The sequence below is a fragment of the Calypte anna genome, chromosome 21 (genome assembly GCF_003957555.1).
Source record: "Calypte anna isolate BGI_N300 chromosome 21, bCalAnn1_v1.p, whole genome shotgun sequence".
NCBI classification, from domain to species: Eukaryota; Metazoa; Chordata; class Aves; order Apodiformes; family Trochilidae; genus Calypte; species Calypte anna.
Genome location: NC_044266.1, coordinates 6,596,983 through 6,617,623, shown reverse-complemented (window position 1 = coordinate 6,617,623; position 20,641 = coordinate 6,596,983). Strand labels below are relative to the sequence as shown.

At 49.4% G+C, this 20,641-nt stretch overlaps 2 protein-coding genes across 4 annotated transcripts in view; one reads left to right on the top strand and one right to left on the bottom strand.

Moving 5' to 3' along the window:
* Nucleotides 1–437: 437 nt before the first annotated feature.
* Nucleotides 438–5,459, bottom strand: UBIAD1 (UbiA prenyltransferase domain containing 1). Its single transcript, XM_030463676.1, has 3 exons — nt 5,379–5,459; nt 4,194–4,739; nt 438–2,290 (listed from the first exon to the last, which is right to left on the bottom strand). Exons 2-3 carry the CDS (start codon nt 4,699–4,701, stop codon nt 1,803–1,805), a joined length of 996 nt encoding a protein of 331 aa, XP_030319536.1. The 5' UTR covers nt 4,702–4,739; nt 5,379–5,459; the 3' UTR covers nt 438–1,802.
* A 473-nt stretch (nt 5,460–5,932) lies between these two features.
* MTOR (mechanistic target of rapamycin kinase) overlaps nt 5,933–20,641 on the top strand; it is a 62,791-nt gene continuing 48,082 nt past the window's right edge. For 2 of the 3 annotated variants that reach the window (XM_030463873.1, XM_030463875.1), the window contains exons 1-19: nt 5,933–5,964; nt 7,846–8,009; nt 8,347–8,455; nt 10,286–10,518; nt 10,836–11,036; nt 11,759–11,893; nt 12,835–13,110; nt 13,402–13,510; nt 14,263–14,449; nt 14,623–14,751; nt 15,362–15,606; nt 15,735–15,950; nt 16,748–16,953; nt 17,480–17,602; nt 17,950–18,039; nt 18,130–18,222; nt 18,712–18,846; nt 19,185–19,314; nt 19,527–19,777. In XM_030463873.1, coding sequence (XP_030319733.1) covers nt 7,890–8,009; nt 8,347–8,455; nt 10,286–10,518; nt 10,836–11,036; nt 11,759–11,893; nt 12,835–13,110; nt 13,402–13,510; nt 14,263–14,449; nt 14,623–14,751; nt 15,362–15,606; nt 15,735–15,950; nt 16,748–16,953; nt 17,480–17,602; nt 17,950–18,039; nt 18,130–18,222; nt 18,712–18,846; nt 19,185–19,314; nt 19,527–19,777 — 2,988 coding nt within the window. In that variant the 5' untranslated portion in view covers nt 5,933–5,964; nt 7,846–7,889. Of the gene's footprint in view, nt 5,965–6,340; nt 6,358–7,845; nt 8,010–8,346; nt 8,456–10,285; nt 10,519–10,835; nt 11,037–11,758; nt 11,894–12,834; nt 13,111–13,401; nt 13,511–14,262; nt 14,450–14,622; nt 14,752–15,361; nt 15,607–15,734; nt 15,951–16,747; nt 16,954–17,479; nt 17,603–17,949; nt 18,040–18,129; nt 18,223–18,711; nt 18,847–19,184; nt 19,315–19,526; nt 19,778–20,641 lie in introns of those variants that run through there. The other variant, XM_030463874.1, reaches the window with a different exon arrangement.

Genomic DNA, 20,641 nt, shown 5'->3' with positions numbered 1-20,641 from the left:
AAGCAACACACTTGCTGAAGTCTGTCTTGTGCCTGGTGAGATAGATAAGAGAGATCATTTGACCATTTTTAACAAAAGGTGAAGTCGTGGCTCATAAAATACATTTGCACAAAATATTTCCAGCTTGAAGTCCTAAGAAGAGTCACTTAATCCTACAGCATGTGTCCTGTATCATCACCCTGACTTTACACCCCACTAATAAACATTCAGCACTCCCAGGTGAACACCACAAGCTCAGAACTTACCCCTGGCAGATCTAAGTTTATTGCTACCTTATTGCTTGTGTTTAAAAGCCCTCCACACAGTAGCCAGCCACACTCTGCCTTGGTCCAAACCCAAGGTTGTGCTCCAGGCACAATTCCTCTGAAGCTTTCCAGAACTCCTGTGAGCAAATTTTCCACCAAAACCCTGCACAGAGAATAGGAATAAATTTTCCTTCAACAGAGAGAGGACTCAGTTGCCACTGAGCAACATGTAACTGATCAAACTCATCTCTGCACTGGAAGTTTCACTTGGCATAGGTTTCACACTGCTACATAATGGCTGAAACAATCAGTTCTCCAAATGGCCACATGAATATCAAATGGCAAGAGCTGCAGAAGAGAACAAAAAAACCAGGATAAGGTGTGGGAAGGGAAAAAGAGGTGAGGAACTTCACTGCAGAGCTATCTTAACAGCTATGAGTGATTCCATCCCACAAACTCTGGGCTCTATTAAGAAAAACTTGTTAACAAAACTGGTTTCTTCCTGTTTCCAGTCCTAATTTTTATTCAGAGCCAATGCAATATTCTTCATGCTTTTTTCTAACCCTTTTCTTTCTTTGCTCAACTGGGCTTCTTTTTGAGCTTCTTATAAAAAGCCATTTAACTGTAATACTCCAGGCCTCTAAATAAACAGAGAGCAACAACTGAAAAAATGACATGTTTTTCAACCTAAGAATTTCTTCTTCCACTCATGAAGCCATTAATCCCTACACAGTGCTCCCCCTTAACTCCAAGACTGTAATTTCAGAGAGTAAATTCTAAAGAAATGCAAAAATGGAAACCAGTTGTTTTCCTCCTCAATGAGAGCTTTTCAGTTGCATCCTTTGCATTTACAGCTTCAGCTTTCACAGCAGAACATAACTTTATGGTTTTGGCTTATGGTTTGGGCAGGGGGCTGTTCATGCTCCATTTTAGCACCAACGTGCCAGAGAGACATAAATTTCTAGATGTTAAGGACCAAGCAGAAGCAACAGCTAAATGAATTAACTTTTAGTGCATTTCAGGGGGCTTGGAAAGAAAAGCTCAACATTTTGCTGAGGAAAAAAAAAAAAAGAAAACATACAAGAGATGAACTATGCTCACATGGGAGTGCAGGAATAGCACCTACATCGTTGTGATGCTAAACATTTGGCAGTGTTTTGTTGAGCACTGGAGCTGCTGGACTATTGACCATGATAAGGGAAGTAAGAGCAATCACTGTGCTTGTGAAGGGAACAGAGTTTGTGTTTGAAGCTCAATCTTACTTTCATTGAGTTGAATTCAGTGGCAGAAGGACGAGGTTCTTGAACCATTTCCTCATCTTCACATCACCCTGCTCCCCCAAGGCAAAGCTGCACCATTGCTCCTTTTCTTGAAGGACTGACATAACTTGAAGTGTCTTGTACAACCTCCCCAAGCCCAGAAATTACAACATTCCCATCAAACCAACAGCTCAAAACAGCCTCTCCATTCTTCCCACTGTCAAGAATGGGTCATCTACCCACAATATCCCCTATTAACCACTCTTAATACTGAATTGTGAGGCTCTTGCTGCCTTTGTCAGAGTTTGGGCAGAGCACCAGCTGGTGCCAGAGTAATCCCAAAAACATAGAAAAGCCCCAAGAGCAGGTTGAGCTTGGCTGTCCTCTGAGGAATTTTGTTGAAGTTCTGACTCCGAAACTGCCTCTCCAGGGAGAATGCCATGGGGATGGTGAGCAGGGGCAGGGCCATGCTGATGGTGTAACGTGTGGCCAGCACACAGAAAATCAGGTAGGGCAAGAAGAGCAGCACAGTGTAGAGGACATAGGAGAAGGCAGGGCCGATGAGGATGGCCAGGGTGACAATGCCTGCCTGCTGGTCTGACTCCATGTCCCGGGTGTTGTTGCTGTGCAGGATGGCCTCAGTGCTGAGGGCGAGGGGCACGGCGTAGAGCAGGGGTGAGACAGACAGGTACCCAACCTGCACAGCATGGGCAAACATGACAGCCAGAGGCCCAAAGGTGATGAGGATCACCACGTCTCCAAGGGCTACGTATTTAAATCCGATGCCTGTGGCAAGAGACAAGAATAAAAGGAAGCAAGGGTCAAACAAACAACTCCAGTGGCACAAGGGAATGAAGGATGTGACAGGTCAGACTTCCTCCCCACAGAAACACTGAAAATGAACAACACACCTGGCTGAGCAGGGAGCTCTCTTTTTACCAGATAATAAAGGGAATGCAGCTTCTGAGTTTCTCTAGTCCAGCAATGTAGCAGAAACTAAGGAGCAGGTTCAAATACCAGCCTTCACATCTAGAAGTCACTCTCTCCAACTCCCTGAAAGGAGGTTGGAGGCGGGGGGGGTTGGGCTCTTTTCCCAGGCAACTCTCAGCAAGACAAGAGGGCAGGGTCTCAAGTTGTGCCAGGGGAGGTTTAGGTTGGAGATGAGAAAGAATTTCTTTCTGGAGAGGGTGATCAGGCATTGGAATGGGCTGCCCAGGGAAGTAGTGGATTCTCCGTGTCTGGAGAGATTTCCAAAGAGCCTGGATGTGGCACTGAGTGCCATGGGCTGGGAACCACGGGGGGAGTGGAGCAAGGGTTGGACTTGGTGAGCTCTGAGCTCCCTTCCAACCCAGCCCATTCTAGGATTCTGTGAAGTGCCCATTTGTACAGACAGTATAGAAATGAAGTGCTCTCTAGTGTGATGGTACATACCAGAACCTGTTCCTAAAGAAAGGCACAAAGTGCTCAGAACAGCACACAAAACTGACAAGGTTCTTTGAAGGAAACTGAATGGTTGATAGTTGGAGCCAGTTTGCTTTTCATTTTCTAATAATTATGTTTGTATCAGCACAGGAAAACATTAAAAACATCCTTCTCTTGTCGAGAACAAACACGAACCATTCCTTATTCACAATGAAATTCCATCAGAAGAATAATAACAAAACATTCCAAACCAGATTACACCAATAGAAAAACCCCAACCCCCATACAGCAAACTATACTGCTGAGCTATACATCACCAAAACCTGCAGCAGTAATTCTGTTAGACATCTGAAGCCACATATGTAAATGTGATGCAAAGAAGACAATATTTCAACACCACTTCCAAACTGAAGAATTTAACATGCCTCTTACCACAACAACCAATGGGGAAGGATGCAAGTTTTCATAGAATCATAGAATCATAGAATCCTTGGGGTTGGAAGGGACCTCGAAAGATCATCTAGTCCAACCCCCCCTGCCAGAGCAGGGCCACCTAGAGCACTTTGCATAGGAACGTGTCCAGGTGGGTTTTGAATGTCTCCAGTGAAGGAGACTCCACGACCCCCCTGGGCAGCCTGTTCCAGGGCTCTGTCACCCTTACAGGAAAAAAATGTTTCCAGATATTCAACTTGAACCTCCTGTGCTCCAATTTACACCCATTACCCCTTGTCCTATCACTGGTCACCACTGAGAAGAGCCTAACTCCATCTCCCTGACACTCACCCCTTACATATTTGAACACATTGATGAGGTCACCCCTCAGTCTCCTTTTCTCCAAACTAAAGAGACCCAGCTCCCTCAGCCTTTCCTCATAAGGGAGATGTTCCACTCCCTTCATCATCTTAGTAGCTCTGCGCTGGACTCTTTCAAGCACTTCCCTGTCCTTCTTGAACTGAGGGGCCCAGAACTGGACACAATACTCCAGGTGCGGCCTCACCAATGCAGAATAGAGGGGGAGGAGAACCTCTCTTGACCTACTAACCACACCCTTTCTAATGCACCCCAGGATGCCATTGGCCTTCTTGGCCACAAGGGCACATTGCTGGCTCATGGTCATCCTCTTGTCTACCAGGACCAAGTTAAGGTACCAGAACTCTGGGAAGTGGCAGAAAAACACATCACTTGTGTCTTGTACAAACCCTTGACAGCTCAGGTAATTGTGCCACGTTTACCTTCCCATTCACAGCAAACAGGCCGCAGCACTTACCTCCAGTATACAGGAAAGAGCTGGAGAGTCCTCCAAAGTAAATCAGGGCCAGGTGCTCCAACTTGAGGGTCGAGACTGCATAGAGCCCGGCAGCACAGATACAGCCCACAGTGTAAAGGAAGACTCCAAACCGGACCACGTCCTGAGGCTCCAAAATCTGATCCACCAAAGTCCTGTCATCGCTCTTCTTGTGATCGATACCTTTGGAAAAGTCGTAGTAGGTATTCACCAAGTTGCCGGCTCCGTGCACGGCCAGGACGGCCACAGCGCTTCCCACCAAGAGCCCCGGGTCTAAGGCTCCCTCTGCCCGGTACGCCAGGGCGCTGCCGAGAGCCACGGGGGTCAGGGAAGCACTGAAACTCCAAGGTCTGAGCGCCAGGACGTAGGCAGCACACTTCTGCCTCCAGGTGCCGGGGGGTGGGAGCCCCTCAGCCTCTGCCGCTCCGTTCCTCTCCTTCCCCCGGGGGCCGTCGATGCTGATTTTTTGCACCATGTCTCCCAGTTCCATCCTCTCCCTGCCGCCGCCCCGCCTCACCACAGCAGCACCTGGAAGGGGAAGAACGGCAGGGGGGGTTTAGCTTGCCCGGCGGGGAGAAGGAGGAGGAGAAGGGGGCTGAGGGGGCTGAGGGGGGCTGAGGGGGGCTGAAAGGGGGGGGGGGCATGAGAGGGGGGGCATGAGAGGGGGGGGCATGAGGAGGGGGGGGGGGACATGAGGGGGGGACGACGACATGGGGGGGGGGGACGACATGGGGGGGGGGGACGACATGGGGGGGGACGAGGGGTGTGAGGACGAGAAGGAAGGTGAGGGGGATGAGGGGTGATGAGTGGTGTGAGGATGAGGAGGGAGAGGAGGGAGGTGAGGGGGATGAGGGGTGTGAGGACGAGGGGGGAGGTGAGGGAGGTGAGGGAGGTGAGGGGTGATGAGGGGTGTGAGGATGAGGAGGGAGGTGAGGGGGATGAGGGGTGATGAGGGGTGATGAGGATGAGGAGGCGGCAGCGAGGCCGCCATTGGGCGCGCGCGGGGCCTGAGGGGACGCACGCGCCGCCCTTACCCGCACGAGCGGCGCCTCGCGCGCCCGCCCCAACCGCCAGCCTGCCGCGCGCCGCCACCGCCCAACCGCCGCTCCCGCCCCTCCACTCCACTCCCCCCACCCCGCTCTGCCCTCCAGCAGAAGGTTCCGGTACCGAGAGACAACACCCAGCACCCTGTGTAGGCATGGGACGGCGCAGTCGGCTCCGAGAGATCACTCTGAGGCACGCCCTCTCTTCCCGCGCTGTTTTATGCGTTGTTACGAAGCCGCACCTGCAACCGAGCACCGCCCCCGCTGCCCCTCCCGGTCCCGTTGTGGGCAGCCGGACTCATTTCAGTAACGCACAAGGGGCGGTGCAGCACTGCTTCTACGCATGCGCGCGCGGCGCCGGGGCCTTAGGGAAGGCGGAAACCGGAGGGCGCCGGGAAGGCGGGCCTAGAGCGGGCTGTCCACCAATCGGGCGTTTACCGCCTTCCCATTGGTCACTTCTACTGCCACTCTCTCTCTGCGGGCTTGATGATTGGCCGGGAGGTCACTGTCTCCCTTTGCGGCTCTGCAGCCGGGAGGGGCGGGGCTGCCGGAGCCTCTTCTCCTTTCCTCTTTTTCTATTGGTCCGAGGCCATGCCTATCAAAGCCTGCGCGGGATCCTATTGGCTGCCGGCGGCTCGCCGCTCCGGCAAGCGAGGGAAGGGAGGGAGCGGGGCCCGGAGCGGGGGAACCGGAGGCGGCGGCGGCGGTGAGTGCGGCTGCGGAGCTTCCACTCAGTCATCCCCTTCCCCTCAGTCATCCCCCTCCCCTCAGCCTCTCCTTCCCCTCAGCATCCCCCTCCCCTCAGCATCCCCCTCCCTTCCCGCCACGGCACTCCCGGCTCTTCCCCCCCAGTCCCCGCCGGGCCGGCTCCCTGCTCCCCCTCAGCCTCTCCCCGCCCTCCCGAGTCCCCTCAGCCGTCCCGCCAGCCCTTCCCAGCCTCCCCCTTCCCTCCCGGCCCTGTGGCTCGGGCCTGCCGGCTCCCGCCCGCCCGGTGGGGCTGTGAGGGAGCTCCCGGCCGGCAGTGGAGGGGCCGCAGCCCCGGGCTGCTCCCTCCCTCCCTCCCTTCCTCCATCCCTCCGGGCCGAGCCCCGGAGCCGCCTGAGGTTGTCAGCTCGGTGAATCTCTGTGACCGTCTGGGGTTATTTGGGGGGGAAAGGAGGGGAAGTTTCGGTGTCTGGTGTTGCTGCGGGTTGTTTTATGGAGTGGTGGGTTTGGGCTTATGTAAGCTGGAAGTCGGGGGAGGTTTAAGGCTTGGAAGTGTTTTCTCGCATAAAGACCCCCGAGGGTGTTTGTTTTGGGGGTGTTTTAGTAAAATGTCCCGTTGCAGTGATGGGGGCTGCTGAATGGAGCCTTCCTGTCCCTGAATATCAGCTGGAGAATCCCAACACTTGCCAGGTCCTGGCTGCTGAGTCTTCCCTGTGTTGGCATAACACTGGGATTTCTGTGGAGAAACTTGGATGGAAATGCTGAAGGAGGAGTCAGATGTGATAGTCACAGAATAATGGGAATCATTTGACTTACTTATTATGGAGTAATTGTAAAACCTAATCAGACTGGGCTGGTTTCCAGCTATTGCACTTCCCTTGGTGTAGAATTAGAGCACGGTGGGGTCAGGCACCTGAGCTGCTGGAGCATATGTTGGTGTTTGAGAGCAAACAGGCTGTGGGTCAGGATGTGATGCAGTGATACAGGTTGTGAGAGGGTTACAAGGCCTAAGGGAGACATCTGCCCCTGTGCTCAGCCCTGGTGAGGCACAGCTGGACACAGGACTCAAGCTGTGGCCTCCCCAGAGCTGAGCACAGGGGCAGAATCCCTTCCCTGGACCTGCTGGCCACGCTGTTCCTGAGCCAGCCCAGGATGCCATTGGCCTTCTTGGCCACCTGGGCACACTGCTGAAAAGTCAGCTGAGCCTGGAGTCAGAGCATTGATTTATCATGAATTGAAGTATTACTGTGTCCAGTTCTGGGCCCCTCAGCTCAGGAAGGAGCTTGAGGTGCTGGAGCAGGTCCAGAGAAGAGCAAGGAGGCTGTGAAGGGATCCAGCAGAATTGCTGTGAGGAAGGGCTGAGGGAGCTGGGGGTGTTGAGGCTGGAGAAGAGGAGGCTCAGGGGAGACCTCATCACTCTCTGCAACTCCCTGAAAGGAGGTTGGAGCCAGGGGGGGGGTTGGGCTCTTTTCCCAGGCAACTCTCAGCAAGACAAGAGGGCAGGGTCTCAAGTTGTGCCAGGGGAGGTTTAGGTTGGAGATGAGAAAGAATTTCTTTCTGGAGAGGGTGATCAGGCATTGGAATGGGCTGCCCAGGGAAGTAGTGGATTCTCCGTGTCTGGAGAGATTTCCAAAGAGCCTGGATGTGGCACTGAGTGCCATGGGCTGGGAACCACGGGGGGAGTGGAGCAAGGGTTGGACTTGATGAGCTCTGAGCTCCCTTCCAACCCAGCCCATTCTAGGATTCTATGATCATTAGTTGTCATTTTATGGCACAGCTTCCTTGCATGCAGAGGGACAGACTTCAGAAACACCAAGGGCAGGATTAAGAAGGAAGCTCAGAGGTTTATAGAAAGCAGTAAAAAAACCCAAAGTTTCTCTTTGAAGATCTTGCAGGACTTGATGCCCCTGAGCCCCAAGCTGCCACCATCATGTCAGGCACTGTGTCCATTCTCCAACAATTTGCCAATGGCTTGAAGAGTCGCAGTGAGGAGACCAGGGCAAAAGCTGCCAAGGACTTGCAGCACTATGTCACCATGGAGCTCCGTGAGGTGAGTGCTCCCAAAGGGGTCCTGATTTACCCTCTGAGGCTAGGGTGCTGCCTGGGTGCTTTGGGGATGGAGATTTTGGCAAGCTGGTCTGAGACAGGAGGCATGGCAAGGGCTTACCTTGGTCCCAGCTTGTGGTGGGTGACACGGATGGGTGTTCAAGCAGCAGAATAAATAAATAAAGTTGACATGGCTAGGGCTGAAAGAAGAGACCCTGTTTTGTGTTTGTAATGTGTGTTTGATTTAATTTCTAAGTGGCCTCAGTCTGTGGAAGTTTGGGGGGCAGGAAGGAAGGAAGGAAAGAATACTGCAAGCTGATTTGAACTTCTGTGTTTTACAGATGAGTCAGGAGGAATCCACCAGGTTTTATGATCAGTTGAACCATCACATATTTGAGCTGGTCTCAAGCTCTGATGCAAATGAAAGGAAGGGAGGCATTCTGGCTATAGGTGAGTGAAAGTGCTTAATGCCTCTGGGGAGTTTTCATGCATCTGTCTTTAGGGGCAGCTTTTAAAAAATAATGAGCTTGTCTAATCAGAGCCTTAGGGCTGGCTGCTGAGTTCAGTGGGTGAACTGGGTTCTGTCTGCAAGTGTCAGCATGGGAGCTGCTGGGTGCTGAAAGAGGCTGAAACCCTGCGGCTGGATGGGCCCTGAGCTCTTCTGGGAGCTGAGAATCAAACTGAGTGCTGAGCACTTGAAAATTCTGGTCTGGAGCTTAGCTGAGAATGGTTTGTGCTGTCCATTTATGTGGATCAGGGTGGATTGACTTTCAGCTCTTTGCTGTCTGAGATTAATTCTTGTTACTTAAATTTCCCTGGCTCATTAACAGCACCTGGAGGAGCTCCATCCCTCCTGCTCTGGGTCTGATCAGCTGCTCTATCACTTGCTCTGGTTGTGATTTTCTTGTGACTTTGATGGGCAGAGCTGCCTGCACTTTGAGTCAGAGAGTTTGCATCAACATTTTGCCTTCCACACAAGCAGCCTGTACTGTAGCAGTTCCTTCTTTAATAATAATAACTAATAATAACTAAAGGAGATACTAAAGGAGAACTTTGATACCTAAACAGGAGATGTTGATTGTTGGGGCTCACACACAAAATCATCCAAGTGTCTGAAGGTGGGAAGTCTCTTAGCCAGAGACAACATGAGGCTGACAGAATCACTGTAAAATCATTCCTGTGAATTTATTGCTGTTGGGAGGTGCCAGCCTGACAGCCTCAGCACTGATGGCCTCTTTAGCTGTTAAACACTGGAAACTTCTGCCCTGCTGCAGCCTCCCCCTGCCCAGGAGAGACCAAATCCAGGGTGAGGAAGGGAGCAGTTCCTCTGGGCCATGCAGCCTCTGACTTATGAGCAGCCCAGGCACAGTGGTTGCCTTCCTATTTATTGGGAATGGGTCTGTGATCCCAGAGTAGTTTGTTTGGTTTTTTTGGTGGGTTTTTTGTTTGGTTTTTGGTTGGCTTTTTGGTTGGTTGGTTGTTTTTTGTTTGGTTTTTTTCCCTCTCCCTTCCTGAAGCCACTGGATGAATTTATGAATTTTCCCTCCCAGTTAACACGTTCAGGCTTGAAAGAGCAGTGGCCCTTTCATATGGCTTGATTATTTTTTTTCCTATGGATCTGCAGCTTAGGAGGAATTCAGAGGAATCCTTAGTGATTCTGCCCCTGTGCTCAGCTCTTGTGAGGCCACAGCTTGAGTCCTGTGTCCAGTTCTGGGCCCCTCAGCCCCTCAGGAAGGAGCTTGAGGTGCTGGAGCAGGTCCAGAGAAGAGCAAGGAGGCTGTGAAGGGATCCAGCAGAATTGCTGTGAGGAAGGGCTGAGGGAGCTGGGGGTGTTGAGGCTGGAGAAGAGGAGGCTCAGGGGAGACCTCATCACTCTCTGCAACTCCCTGAAAGGAGGTTGGAGCCAGGGGGGGGTTGGGCTCTTTTCCCAGGCAACTCTCAGCAAGACAAGAGGGCAGGGTCTCAAGTTGTGCCAGGGGAGGTTTAGGTTGGAGATGAGAAAGAATTTCTTTCTGGAGAGGGTGATCAGGCATTGGAATGGGCTGCCCAGGGAAGTAGTGGATTCTCCGTGTCTGGAGAGATTTCCAAAGAGCCTGGATGTGGCACTGAGTGCCATGGGCTGGGAACCACGGGGGGAGTGGAGCAAGGGTTGGACTTGATGAGCTCTGAGCTCCCTTCCAACCCAGGCAATTCTATGAATGCCAGCTCCTCCAGGAACTGCCTCTTGCTGCCTCCCTGGCTCTTGGGGACAACCCACAGCACTGCTTCCTTTCTCCCCAGCAAGCCTCATTGGTGTTGAAGGAGGCAATGCCACCCGGATTGGCAGGTTTGCCAATTACCTGAGGAACCTCTTGCCATCCAATGATCCCGTGGTGATGGAGATGGCCTCCAAGGCTATTGGCAGGCTTGCCATGGCTGGTGACACCTTCACAGCTGAGTATGTGGAGTTTGAGGTGAAAAGAGCTCTGGAGTGGCTGGGAGCTGACAGGAATGAAGGCCGTAGACATGCAGCTGTAAGTGATCTGTTATTTTGTTTTTTGTCTTTGTGATGTTGGAAGGGGCTGGGGTGTGCAGGGAGCTGTGCAAAAGCTCTTCTGGGGATCAGAATTGCTGCCAGGCCATGTCTGAGAATCTGTGGTGCTACCTCAGCGTGGTGGCTAGAGAAGAGTGAGACACCATTGTGTAGGAACTGCAGAAGTGTAGAGCTGGGAACAGCTCAGGCTGAGCCACCTTGGTAATCTAAATAAATGATTCCACACTCTAGAAATGATGAGGTTTGTCTGTGGGTGCTCATCCTCACAGGTTGTTACTGTTCTCTTCCCACCTCCAGGTTCTTGTCCTGCGTGAGCTGGCCATCAGTGTGCCCACCTTCTTCTTCCAACAAGTGCAGCCATTCTTTGATAACATCTTTGTGGCTGTCTGGGATCCCAAACAGGCCATCAGAGAGGGAGCTGTTTCTGCCTTAAGAGCCTGCCTTATCCTCACCACTCAACGGGAGCCAAAAGAGATGCAGAAGCCCCAGTGGTACAGAGTAAGAAAATAACTTTGTTTTGAAGCAGCTCCTGATAATCCAATGCAGATGATTGGGAAGAGCTGCCTGAGCTAGGAACCCATGTCACCTTTGTCAGTATGTCTGATTGTCAGCAGATAACTGCCTCCCCTTGAAAGGAATGGAAATATAATGGCTTACAAAATGAGTAGGTTTTCTAGTGCACTGTAAGAGTAAGAAAGAGACTTAAATCCATCAAAAACCCATTGCTCTATCTGCAGCTCATTTTTAGCTGTTGAGCCTGACCTAGTTTTACAGGCATGCAATTATCTACCTATTGTCTTCTCTTACTAGCAGGAGGTTTTATGGGTGGCTATAAAACACAGGTGAAAAAGATGAGGATTCTTCTGTCTGAACTGTAGCTTTGCTGCCATTATCATGTGAATTCAAGCTTCAGAGTATCAAATCAGTTTTGGACACTAAAAAATGTCCATTTGTATTCCTCAGTTACATGTGATGCAGATATTGATGAAGTTTATCCCATGGCATAACTGCCTGGCTGTTCTGGGAGTGCTGTTGGAAATGCTCTGCAGCAGAGTCTGGGTGAATAGATTTTGAGGTGTTGGACTTGTAGCCAAAAGCCTCAACTGAGTAACAGTTGGCAAAGTCCCAACACATCAGTAACTCCTGGCTGGCACTGCTGCTTCATTTCCATTGGCTTTGTTTCTGCACAGTCACTAGGATTTTTTTGCTTTTCCCCCAAGCACACTTATGAGGAAGCTGAGAAGGGCTTTGATGAGACTTTGGCCAAAGAGAAAGGAATGAACCGTGATGACCGAATCCATGGTGCCTTACTGATCCTCAATGAGCTCGTGAGAATCAGCAGTATGGAGGGAGAGGTGAGCCCAGGAATGAAATGGGAATTGCAGCTTCTGCTTTCCACATTGAAATGGGGTTCTTGGGCTGAAATGGGGTTTCAAGTGGGGTTTTTGGGCTGAAAAGTCAGCTGAGCCTAGAGTCAGAGCGTTGATTTATCATAAATTGAAGTATTACTGTGTCCAGTTCTGGGCCCCTCAGCCCCTCAGGAAGGAGCTTGAGGTGCTGGAGCAGGTCCAGAGAAGAGCAAGGAGGCTGTGAAGGGATCCAGCAGAATTGCTGTGAGGAAGGGCTGAGGGAGCTGGGGGTGTTGAGGCTGGAGAAGAGGAGGCTCAGGGGAGACCTCATCACTCTCTGCAACTCCCTGAAAGGAGGTTGGAGCCAGGGGGGGGTTGGGCTCTTTTCCCAGGCAACTCTCAGCAAGACAAGAGGGCAGGGTCTCAAGTTGTGCCAGGGGAGGTTTAGGTTGGAGATGAGAAAGAATTTCTTTCTGGAGAGGGTGATCAGGCATTGGAATGGGCTGCCCAGGGAAGGAGTGGATTCTCCGTGTCTGGAGAGATTTCCAAAGAGCCTGGATGTGGCACTGAGTGCCATGGGCTGGGAACCACGGGGGGAGTGGAGCAAGGGTTGGACTTGATGAGCTCTGAGGTCCCTTCCAACCCAGCCCAGTCTATGATTCTATGATTCTATATCAGAGAAATAATGGCAACAAGTTTGGGCTGAGGAGGTGTTAAGCTCTGGTGGAAAGCACTGTTAACGGAATTAATTGCAATGAAAAAGAGTTTTATGTAGAATGAGGACTCTGTTGCATGTTAGAAATACAAGTATCTTTCTGAATTTTGCTTAGTTGGTATTTTACAGCCGTTTGGATACGAGATGCTGCTTGGGGTATTTGGGTAACATTGTCTTGGGAATCTCTTATTCAACTGCTCCTTTCTAAAACTTTGCTTTTCCACTTTTCCAGCGCCTTAGAGAGGAGATGGAAGAAATCACTCAGCAGCAGCTTGTGCATGACAAGTACTGCAAAGACCTGATGGGCTTCAGTACCAAACCTCGCCACATTACTCCTTTCACTAGTTTCCAGTCTCTTCAGCCCTCCCAGTCAAATGCTCTGGCTGGTCTCCTGGGGTACAGCTCCCACCAAGGGATCATGGGGTTTGCAACCTCCCCTGTGCCAGCAAAGTCTACGTTGGTAGAAAGTCGATGCTGCAGGGACCTGATGGAAGAGAAGTTTGATCAAGTGAGTGGTTGTTCTTCAGCTTCTCTACCAGCACTGACAGCACTGGTTCTTGTAGAGCTATTGTGTCTGTGTCCTTACTTGGCAGCTGTACTGCCTGGTATTGAATTAAGGCCTGAAAACTCATTAATTATCTTCATCCTGGCTTTGTCACTGGGTCGCACTCTTAACATCCATCTTTCTGATGGGCTCTGAAGCCAAATAGCAGCAGAATGCCTCAAAACACCCAGGAAATAAACATTCAGGTATTACAGCCACTGGCTACCCTTCAGAGCCTGATCTGTCTCCTTCCAGGTGTGCCAGTGGGTTCTCAAGTGCAGAACCAGCAAGAATTCTTTGATCCAGATGACAGTTCTGAATCTGCTCCCTCGGCTGGCAGCTTTCCGACCCTCAGCATTCACAGGTGACAAGGGAGGTGGTTGGGTGACAGAAGTAGTGCTGAAACTGGGCTGGAAGTTAGCCAGAAACCCTTGGTCCAGCTGAGCTTGTGCAGGCAATGAAGTGGTCCAAATGTAGTGCTTGTAAGATGGTCAGATTTCTCTCTGGGTGGACAGTAATTTTTTTTTTTCTGAATAAATGTGACTTTTTATCTGATGTCAAAGCATTGCTGTCATGAAGAAAATGGGTTGGGAACTCTTGTCTGAAATCTGTGATTGATGCCATAAGAAGGAGAAACTGCTTTCTGGGGTTATTTCTCAGTATGTCAATCTTCAGACTGAACTCTGATCTCTTGCTCCCATTCAGTGTATCCCAAATGTTATCAGTGGAGTTGTCACTGGTTTTCTCTGCTGAATATGCCAGGAAATACCAAGTAAAAATAGGAACTGCCTGCTGGCTTTAAAGCAGTTCAGTTGATTTATTAAGCAAGCTTAGGAGAGTGTCAGTTTGAGGCAAGTCACCAAGCTGCTCTGAGTGGTTTGAAACAAACTTGGTGTTATTATTCAAGCTTTCCAATCAGTAACTGTAAAGACAAGATGCTTGGATCTTCTCTGTGTAAAGAACCTATTGCAATGTTGGTTTGGTTTTAGGTTTTTTTTAGGGTTTTGTTTTGTTTCTTTTAAAGAAAACTTTCTGGGTTTTGAACATTTTATTTTATATATGCAACTGTATAAACCCAAGTGGGTCCCAATCATTTGTGTTCTCTCTTGTGGGCAGCTGATCAGTACCTTCCAGACACCATGAATCATGTTCTCAGCTGTGTGAAAAAGGAGAAGGAGAGAACTGCAGCCTTCCAGGCTTTGGGTTTGCTTTCTGTGGCTGTGAGGTCTGAGTTTCAAGCCTACCTGCCAAAAGTCCTTGAAATCATAAAAGCAGCTCTTCCCCCAAAGGACTTTGCCCACAAGTAAGTATGTGAAACACCTCTTCTTGGTGTAATCTTTGTGATGGTGAGGGTCTAATTATTGTATTAAAATCAGATAATTTTCTCAGACTCACAACACAGAAGTGGGGTGAGGAAAGATGTTTGAAAAAATAGCAGCTTCTCTTAATAAAAAGTTTCCTGTGGTCCCTTTCCAGGAGGCAGAAGTCTGTGCAGGTTGATGCCACAGTGTTCACCTGCATTAGTATGCTGGCTCGAGCCATGGGACCCAGTATCCAGCAGGACATCAAGGAACTTCTGGAACCTATGCTGGCTGTGGGGCTGAGGTCAGTGCAGAGGAGCTCGTTCTTCTGTTAGCCACTGGATGGCATTGTTTGCCCTCCAGAACAAAACCTCAAGAATTTCCAGATAGAGAAGGTAGTTTATTGCTGTTAAATGATCTTTCAGAAGATCAGTTTAGCTTTATTGGTAGAATAATGTGTTTAAAGTGTTCTTGTGTCTGAGTTACTTAAAAGCATTGGTCTCAGTGGAAAGAAACCTTTTTATACAACCACGAGTGAATTGAAATGCAATCTCCTTTCTAACTACTCAAAGCAGCAGCCTGTAAAAAAATCTAGAAAGCCTCTAAAGGCATCCAGATTTCTGCCATATTAAGATAGCAGAGAGGAAGAAGTGAGGTGCTGAATTTTTTGCTCCTAGTTTCCTTCACCTTTGTTTGACCATGTTGGAAATATCCTGCCTCGTAAAGCTGTTAGTATGGGAGGGTATGGAGAATGTATCCAGGCTGTTTAGATGAGTGTGGATAGTGAATACAGTTGCCTCAGTGTCTAAAAAGCACAATTACCTTCTGATGGGCAAAGGCATAAACAAAAAAGTGAAATAATCACCTCAAATTGTGTCTGTTCTTATGGCTGCCTGCCTGCTTCTTGCCCTCAGCCCTGCCCTGACAGCCGTGCTGTACGACTTGAGTCGTCAGATCCCTCAGCTCAAGAAGGACATCCAGGATGGGCTGCTGAAGATGCTTTCCCTTGTTCTGATGCACAAACCTCTGAGACATCCAGGCATGCCAAAGGGCCTTGCCCACCAGCTTGCCTCCCCCAGCCTCACCAACATCCCAGAGGCCAGCGATGTGGGGAGCATCACCCTCGCTCTTCGCACACTGGGTAGCTTTGAGTTTGAAGGTGAGGTGAAACAAAGGAGCAGGGGGCTTGTAGCAAAGTGCAAGCAGCAGGAAAGCACTTAAAGCACTTGAAATCACAACTGTGGTGTACAACTGTGTTCACATCCCCATCTTTTTCTCCCTTCCCAGGCCACTCCCTGACTCAGTTTGTCCGGCACTGTGCAGATCACTTTCTGAACAGTGAGCACAAGGAGATCCGGATGGAAGCCGCCCGCACGTGCTCCCGCTTGCTCACCCCTTCCATCCACCTCATCAGTGGCCATGCCCACGTGGTCAGTCAGACAGCAGTGCAGGTTGTGGCTGATGTCCTCAGCAAGCTGCTTGTGGTTGGAATAACTGACCCAGGTTGGTGTGGGGTTCAGAGAAAAGGGTTTACCTGCCACCTGCTAATTGTAGTGCATAAGCAGGTTCTGGTATTGAGTGCTGTGCTCAGCTCTGGGGAGGCCACAGCTTGAGTCCTGTGTCCAGTTCTGGGCCCCTCAGCCCCTCAGGAAGGAGCTTGAGGTGCTGGAGCAGGTCCAGAGAAGAGCAAGGAGGCTGTGAAGGGATCCAGCAGAATTGCTGTGAGGAAGGGCTGAGGGAGCTGGGGGTGTTGAGGCTGGAGAAGAGGAGGCTCAGGGGAGACCTCATCACTCTCTGCAACTCCCTGAAAGGAGGTTGGAGCCAGGGGGGGGTTGGGCTCTTTTCCCAGGCAACTCTCAGCAAGACAAGAGGGCAGGGTCTCAAGTTGTGCCAGGGGAGGTTTAGGTTGGAGATGAGAAAGAATTTCTTTCTGGAGAGGGTGATCAGGCATTGGAATGGGCTGCCCAGGGAAGTAGTGGATTCTCCGTGTCTGGAGAGATTTCCAAAGAGCCTGGATGTGGCACTGAGTGCCATGGGCTGGGAACCACGGGGGGAGTGGAGCAAGGGTTGGACTTGATGAGCTCTGAGCTCCCTTCCAACCCAGCCCATTCTAGGATTGTGGTAAAATTTGAACATATTTGCCATTAACTCAAGCTGCTGTTCTTTACAAATTCAGAAAGGTCTCACAGTTTCTCTTCTTTGAGATATTAGTAGAGCAGCAGTGGAAAGTGCTCAGACCATGCCCTTGCTGATCTGTGCCTACTGACTGCATTTAAAGAGAAACAACTGTGTTCTTGCAGACCCTGATATACGTTTCTGTGTGTTGGCCTCTCTGGATGAGCGATTTGATGCTCACCTCGCTCAGGCAGAAAACTTGCAAGCTCTTTTTGTGGCCCTGAATGATCAAGTATTTGAAATCAGAGAGCTGGCCATCTGCACTGTGGGTCGCCTGAGCAGCATGAACCCTGCCTTTGTGATGCCTTTCCTGCGCAAGATGTTGATCCAGGTAAGGAGAGGGGTGTCTGAAGTGAAAAGAGAACACCTGGTATTGAGGTGGTGTTAAAGAACTGAGCTATCTGCCTGGAGTGAATGTGTGGGAGAGTGGGGTAACCTTCCTTTTGGGAAGCATTTCTTGCCCAGTTTAGCAAGTTTCAGGAGCTATTTTTAGTGGTAGGTACTTGGATGGAAGCTCTAAGGATGGAAAGGATAAGGAAGTTCACAGGAAAGGATTGCAGTTGTTATTTCACCCTGTATTCATGATGCTGGAGTGCTTTTCATCTGTATTGAGGAAGAATGCTCTGTTTTTCTTTCAGGTGAATGGATGGCACCACTTCCTGTATGCAGATGGTTTTGGAGCCAATTAAATTTAGTTCCATTTAGACTTTGTGGGGTGTAACTGCAGAACACTCTTTACAAGTGCTGAGACTGGTTTTCCTTTCTGTTGTCATTGGACAGGAGAGGGGGAAACCCAAAGAATTTTTGTTCTACATGTACTTTCCCTGTTCTCATATTTTCAGTTGTCTTTTCTGCAGATTCTAACAGAGCTGGAACACAGTGGTGTGGGCAGGATTAAAGAGCAGAGTGCCAGGATGTTGGGTCACCTGGTTTCTAATGCTCCACGCCTCATTCGTCCCTATATGGAGCCTATCCTGAAGGTAGAGTCTCTGTGTGTTTCCTGCTGACTTGGGGGTGAGATTATCATCCACTGATAGACACAGCAAGTTCATACATGACTGCCAGGAGCTGCTGTTCTTTTGCTTCATCATAGCAGGAATAAATCATATTGGTGTGTATGGAACAGTGTAGCCTAAATGGTTCTGGATTCACATAAAGTTTGTGAAAGGAAAGTTTCAGTTCCTGCTGCAGAGCTCACCAGGATGCAGGCTGAGCCCCTGTGGAAGCAATTTCAGGTGTAAACAAGAAGAAGGATAATTTTGAGTACTGGGCCACCAGCAAGGAGTCTTCTAAGCACATTCTGACCTGATTCTCTGTCACCTACCAGGCACTGATTGTGAAACTGAAAGATCCTGATCCAGATCCAAATCCAGGGGTGATTAACAACGTCCTTGCTACCATAGGGGAGCTTGCACAGGTAGGGACACTGCAGGTACCACTTTGCCATGCTTGTTGTTAAGCTTTTGGCAGTGCTAGATGTAGGACTTTGATTTTTGTCTTTCAATAGGTCAGTGGGCTGGAGATGAGGAAGTGGGTGGATGAGCTCTTCATTATAATTATGGACATGCTGCAGGACTCTTCCCTGCTGGCTAAAAGACAAGTAAGTGTTTGACAGCTGCACTAAACTTGTTATGCACTCAAATGAAATATCCAAATGTCCTGTCACAGCTGCTGAAATGAATCTTTAAATTACTCAGGTCTCTTGTGGAGTGTATGGTGACATTCATGGCACACAGGTCAGGAGTTGCAGTGCCTGTCTGTTGTGACAAGAATTGTGAAAAGCAAAAAATGAGAAGGAAAAAAAAAAAAGAAGCCATTTTTATTGGAAGGCTTGGGCTCCCTGGACTGAATGTCAAGTTGAATTGTATTTCTGACTGAGAGCAGTTTTGGCAGAGTTTAACAGATTGTTGATTATCTCTTTCTTTACTGTTCCTTATTAGAAACCCCAGAGGCTTTCAAACAATGGGCTGTGGTTTGTGGTGTGATCCTAAAATGCTCAAAGAAACTTCATGGTAGTTAAATGACCTATGGATCAGGAGAAATAATAAATTCCCTGGTTAAAACTAATCTTTGGGCTTGATCTTTCCAGGTGGCTCTTTGGACACTGGGACAGCTTGTGGCCAGCACTGGTTATGTGGTAGAACCCTACAGGAAGTACCCAACTTTGCTAGAGGTGCTTCTCAACTTCCTGAAGACTGAACAGAACCAAGGCACCCGTAGAGAGGTATGAAAATGAAGCTATCACTCAGCCATTTCTGAAAGTTTATTTGAGGGGGAGAGAGCTGTCAGGGAAATGTCTGCATGGATTGAGGGAAGGGAGGTGAAAGAGCAGAGTTGTGGCTGCTAAGAGGGCACAATGAGCAGAATTAAGAGGGTGAATGTGTTGAGTCAGTGAAAATGGTCTCCAGCTGTTGAATGAAAAACACTGTTTTTCCCAGGCAGTCCCTTTAGTTCTGGATCTTCTCTCTGTCATTCCTAGGACCTTTCCAAACTTGTGGGTTTGTGTGCTGACTTTTTGCCTTGGTGATGACTTTCTGGTTAATTTTGTTTCTGTCTTACCAGGCCATTCGTGTGTTGGGGCTGCTGGGGGCTCTGGACCCTTACAAACACAAAGTGAACATTGGCATGATTGATCAGTCACGAGATGCTTCAGCTGTCAGCCTCTCAGAGTCCAAATCCAGCCAAGATTCATGTAAGCATCTCAGTTGCTTTCAAGTGATTTCTTTATGATTTACAAACAGACTGTCTTTTGGTTTTGTCTTTGTTTTTTTTGTCATTACTAATGTGTCATCTCTTAGTAAGAAATCACCAGTGTACACGTTTTCACCTAAATCTCAGGCACTCCAGAATGGGTGTTCAAGACCATTTAATATGTAGCTTGTGACACTACCTTCTGTCTCCTAGCTGACTACAGTACCAGTGAGATGTTGGTGAACATGGGAAACCTTCCTCTGGATGAGTTCTATCCAGCTGTCTCTATGGTGGCACTGATGAGGATTTTCCGAGACCAATCCTTGTCCCAGCACCACACTATGGTAGTTCAGGCCATCACCTTTATTTTCAAATCTCTTGGGCTGAAGTGTGTGCAGTTCCTGCCCCAGGTCATGCCAACATTCCTTAATGTGATACGGGTTTGTGATGGTGCCATCAGAGAGGTGAGTGCACTGAGGACAACTCCTTCCTTCCTGTTCCACTCCCCTAACACAAGAATCCATTTGTTAAAAGGGAATGCAACTGGCTTTGGGCATTGCTGTGCTATATGTTGCTGCTGAGCATGCTGCAGAAGCGAGGCTGGCTTTGCTTTTTCTCTCCTGTGAGCATTTGGTAGACTATCTGGTGGAAAAAATGTCTCTGCTTATTGAAACAGCTGCTTCTGAGCATAATCCTTAAAGGCTGATATTTGATTCTTCGTTTTTATCAAGCTGGTCTTGGTCAGGAAAACAGCCTGTGCAGCTTCCAGAGCTTTCAGTGATCTCTGTGTTATTAAAACATACTGTTGCAAACAGTATTATGGAATAATAGAGAGAGATTCTTTAAATTTCTGATGCAACCCTGTACTTTGGCTCCTCTGTGAGAAGGAAAATTCAATTTGCCACAGTCTGCTAACATTCAGAGCAGTGTGGGTGGTGATTCCACAGCAGTGCTTTCTCTTCCTTCCCACTTCAGTTACAGTCTCAGAAGGAAATGAGAATTGTGTGAAGGTAATAATGGGCTTGAGGTTTACCTCACCAGAGATGGCTGCTGTTTACCAAGCCTTTTCCTCAGGCAGCTCTAGGGCAACTGGGCTGGTGAAGGGATCCAGCAGAATTGCTGTGAGGAAGGGCTGAGGGAGCTGGGGGTGTTGAGGCTGGAGAAGAGGAGGCTCAGGGGAGACCTCATCACTCTCTGCAACTCCCTGAAAGGAGGTTGGAGCCAGGGGGGGGTTGGGCTCTTTTCCCAGGCAACTCTCAGCAAGACAAGAGGGCAGGGTCTCAAGTTGTGCCAGGGGAGGTTTAGGTTGGAGATGAGAAAGAATTTCT